Source organism: Arctopsyche grandis, unplaced genomic scaffold (assembly GCF_051622035.1).
Source record: "Arctopsyche grandis isolate Sample6627 unplaced genomic scaffold, ASM5162203v2 HiC_scaffold_605, whole genome shotgun sequence".
Classification (NCBI taxonomy): Eukaryota; Metazoa; Arthropoda; class Insecta; order Trichoptera; family Hydropsychidae; genus Arctopsyche; species Arctopsyche grandis.
In genome coordinates this window covers 72,921-77,001 of record NW_027518577.1, presented here as the reverse complement: position 1 = coordinate 77,001, position 4,081 = coordinate 72,921, and the positions used below count along the sequence as shown (strand labels likewise).

General features: G+C 29.8%; 1 protein-coding gene across 1 annotated transcript; it reads right to left on the bottom strand.

Moving 5' to 3' along the window:
* Nucleotides 1-545: 545 nt before the first annotated feature.
* On the bottom strand, nt 546-2,870 carry LOC143922175 (uncharacterized). The gene is given in 3 exon segments (XM_077445400.1): nt 546-1,871; nt 1,873-2,612; nt 2,615-2,870. Coding segments are annotated over 3 exon segments (2,322 nt in total).
* Nucleotides 2,871-4,081: the final 1,211 nt, after the last annotated feature.

Here is a 4,081-nt window from a genome sequence, read left to right as displayed (position 1 = left end):
GGTTATTTATTTATAGTTGGATATATATATTATACTTAAATAAATACCTATGTTTACCTCAAACTCTTACTTTTAATACTTGTCTTGTGCCATCAAATATGGCGTAAGTTCTTGATCATTAAATATGTATGTAATCATTAAGGGGGGGTTTAAATTATATTAATAAAGTATAGCACAACAATACTATTTCAACAACTCTTTATTTTCGGAAAAATAGTTGGACAGGTTTGTTTATATTACAAAGTATTTGGATTTCAGTTTGATCCAGCTTAACTCAAAATTCTCAATAATTATGATGATATTCACCTTACTATAACATAAAATGGGCTTCATCTGAAGTCTGTGTATTTAAATGTTTTAAGAGATCCCATTTTTATACAAAAAAGTAATTAATTAAATTTCTTTTTGGGATTTAAATTTTTTTACTATATATACCTAAGTAAATACCCTTGGCATTACCAAATGTCTTACAAAATAAAAAAAATGATTTTTAAATTATTTTGTAGCAAAAAGTAAAATATAATTAGTAAAATTCAAATGTTTATTTAACAAGAACAAGCCTCGCAATATCCAGGTTCATCATCATGATTACCTTTATTCTCTTTATCTGGCATCTCAGGTATACTTGATAGCATTGAACTCATACTCTTCTCTAGTTGTTCTTGATTCACTGTAAACTTAATAGCTTTTGAAATGGGCTTAGTTCTTAAATAATACATTCCCGTTTTTAAACCCTTTTTCCATCCATAGAAATGCATAGATGACAATTGTGCGAATGTAGGCTGTGACAAATAAATATTTAAAGATTGTGATTGATCAACAAATGCTTGTCTATCAGCTGCTAAATCAATTACTCTTTTCATTTTAATTTCCCAAACAGTTTTATACAGCTTTTTAATTTCCATTGGTATACATGGAATATGCTGAATAGATCCCTCATGCTCAACTATTATATTTTTCATCTCTTCATTCCACATTCCTAGTTTAGTTAAGTCCTCCATAAGATAATTATTGACAACTTGGAATTCACCGGCCAATGTTCTACGTGTGTATAAATTACTTGTAAATGGTTCAAAGCATTCTGAATTTCCAAGTAGTTGTGAAGTACCTGCAGTGGGCATTAATGCAATAAATAAGCTATTTCTAACACCAAATTGTAGTACTTTTTTACGTAACTCATTCCAATCCCACATGCCGGATGGCTCTACACCATACATTTCAAAGTGGAATATTCCTTTACTTAATGGGGATCCTACAAAAGAAGAGTATGGTCCATCTACCATGGCAAGTTCTACTGATGATTCTATAGCAGCAAAATACATAGTTTCAGATATTAACTTATTTAATTTTCTGGCATTCTCACTATCAAACGGATATCTAAGTTTTGCAAAAGTATCTGCCAATCCCTGTATCCCTATACCTAGTGGTCTATGTTTTAAATTACTATTCTTTGATTCTTCAATAGGATTAAGTCCAAAGTCAATTGTCTTATTAAGATTTACAACTGCTGCTTTTACAACGCGCTTTAATGTTTCGAAATCATAGGCGCCATTTACAACATATTTTGGGAGGCAGATAGAAAGCAAATTGCAAGCAGCGGTTTCGTCTTTTGATGAAAATTCAATAATTTCTGCACACAAATTACTCGATTTGATAGTACCAAGATTTTGTTGATTACTATATCTATTACATGTATCTTTATAAAGCATGTATGGGACACCTGTTTCTATTTGTGAATTAATAATTGCGCGAAATAATTTCTGTGCCGGTATTACTGTCCTGCTCTTGGTTTTTTCATATTTCATATACAATCTCTCGAATTCTTCACCCCATACATCGCTCAATCCTTTGGCTTCATTAGGATCGAAAAGTCGACCATTCTTCATCTCTTTCAACTCTTTTCATAAACAAATCATTTATCCAAAGTGCAATAAAAACATCTCTAGCCCTCATCTCTTCATCCCCTGTATTTTTTTTAATATCAATGAAATCGAAAATATCTTTATGCCATGGTTCTAAATAAAACGCAATTGTACTCGATCGTTTTATTCCACCAACGTTAACAAATTTCATTGTTTCGTTAACAATTCTTATAATCGGAACAATACCCTTAGATACACCACCAGATGATTTTAATGGTGAACCTTTGGACCTTATGTCATGTAGACTAACACCCAGCCCTCCTGATTGTTTTGATATCACAGCACAGTTTTTAATAGTATCATATATCCCCTCAATGGTATCACCTTTCGGTGCAATTAAAAAGCACGATGCCAACTGGCATCTTTTTAAACAAGAATTATAGAGAGTAGGCGTTGCATGTGTAAAATAGCCCAGTGATATCAAATCATAAGTCGTTTTAACTAATTCGAAATTATCTCGATGTATTTGAATAGCTGCACGTAAAAAAACATCTTGTGGTGTTTCAACAAATACACCATCTACTCTTAACAAGTATGATCTCATAAAAGTATTAATGGAAAAATATGAAAGGTCATAATCCCTTGTGTAATCTATCATAGCGTCATATATTGCTGCATGTTGTATAATCATGCTATACATTGTTTCATCCACTACTGATGTGTTCTCTTTAAGATACTCAATTTTTTCTGAAATGTGCCACAAGTTGTTGATGAATGGTAAGCAATTAATATAATAGCAGCAAGTTTTGAGAATTCAGAATGTGTGGTGCCTAAAGCGGCTGCTGTTTCACTGCAATACTTTGCTAACTCTTCTGAAGTCATAGAGCCTGTGGCACCAGACTCTAGTTTCATAAGAAAGCTAGGCAAATTTATATTTACCAAATTGAATTCTGAAATGTAATCAGCTATTTGTAACTTGTAGCTCTCAATAGTTAACAAACTTCGCATAGAGGGCATACTTTTCATTCGAATAAATACTTCTTTTTGGCGGGAAATCGATAAAAAGTTTTGAACGCAATTTTTCAAAAATATGTATTTGCAGAGTGATAGTCCAGCAATATACTAATTAAAATCGATTTTCATCGTTTTTTACTTTTTGTGTTTTAAAGAATTTAAAATTGTGAAACACGCTTAAATTATAATAATAAAACGTTAATCTTATGCCATACGACAATATCTTGTTTAAATCTGTTTTTAAATAATAAATCGCTTTTCCAAGGTGTAATAATATGTCTCAACTATGAAAATAATGAAGTTAGTTTAAATAATGTATAAAAAAGCCATAAAGTATAATAAAGCCTTCTAGAATTTCAGAAAGTATAGAAATGTTCAAAACTCAGCACTTAAAGAGTTTGAAGTATAGACAACAAAAACTTTGAAAACTTCATGATTCTACTTATCAAGCTGAAGACATACTTTATAAATGTCTAAATAGAAGAAAGCACTGCTATAATTGCATCTAAAGGTGAGGCCAGCTAATTTATAGAATTTTTATCTAACCGAGCATATGCTTATCTATATGTCTTGGTGTAGGTTTTTTTTTGCATTTATCGATATAAATAGCAAAATTTATTAATACTTTTGGGTTTTGAAATAATTTGAGCACAAGCTTTGTATTCAAACAAATGAATTTTCTTTATTTTGTGTTTTACGGAATTTTTAAAATTAGTTGGTTTTATTAAAAAAAAGCATTTAAGACATATTCAAAAGATTTATTTTTGTTGAATAGTGCCAAATTATAAGTTTAATTAATTTAAAAATTTCCAAAAAGACATGGACATTGACATTTGAAGTATTTGATAAATGGATGTTTTTTTAATAAAAGATTATTTGAATTTTAAATTTTTTTAATGTTTTTTCCTCAATATCAACTGGGGCTTATGACAAAACGCCCCATTTCAATAAAATAACGACAAAACTCCAAATTTTGGGTTCAAACTAATATTGCACGTTATTTAGTGTATTTACAATTTTCATTTTATAAATTACATGTTCATATATTATAAGGAATGAGCCAGTCAAATATAAATCTATTGACTTCTTAAGTAAATACTTTTAAAACATTTATTCTCTAAAGTTGGTTTGAGTAATTTTCTTAGCTATCACTTTTAGAAAACCTGTCCTTCTTTTTGAAATTTAATAGCATATTAAGAAAAATA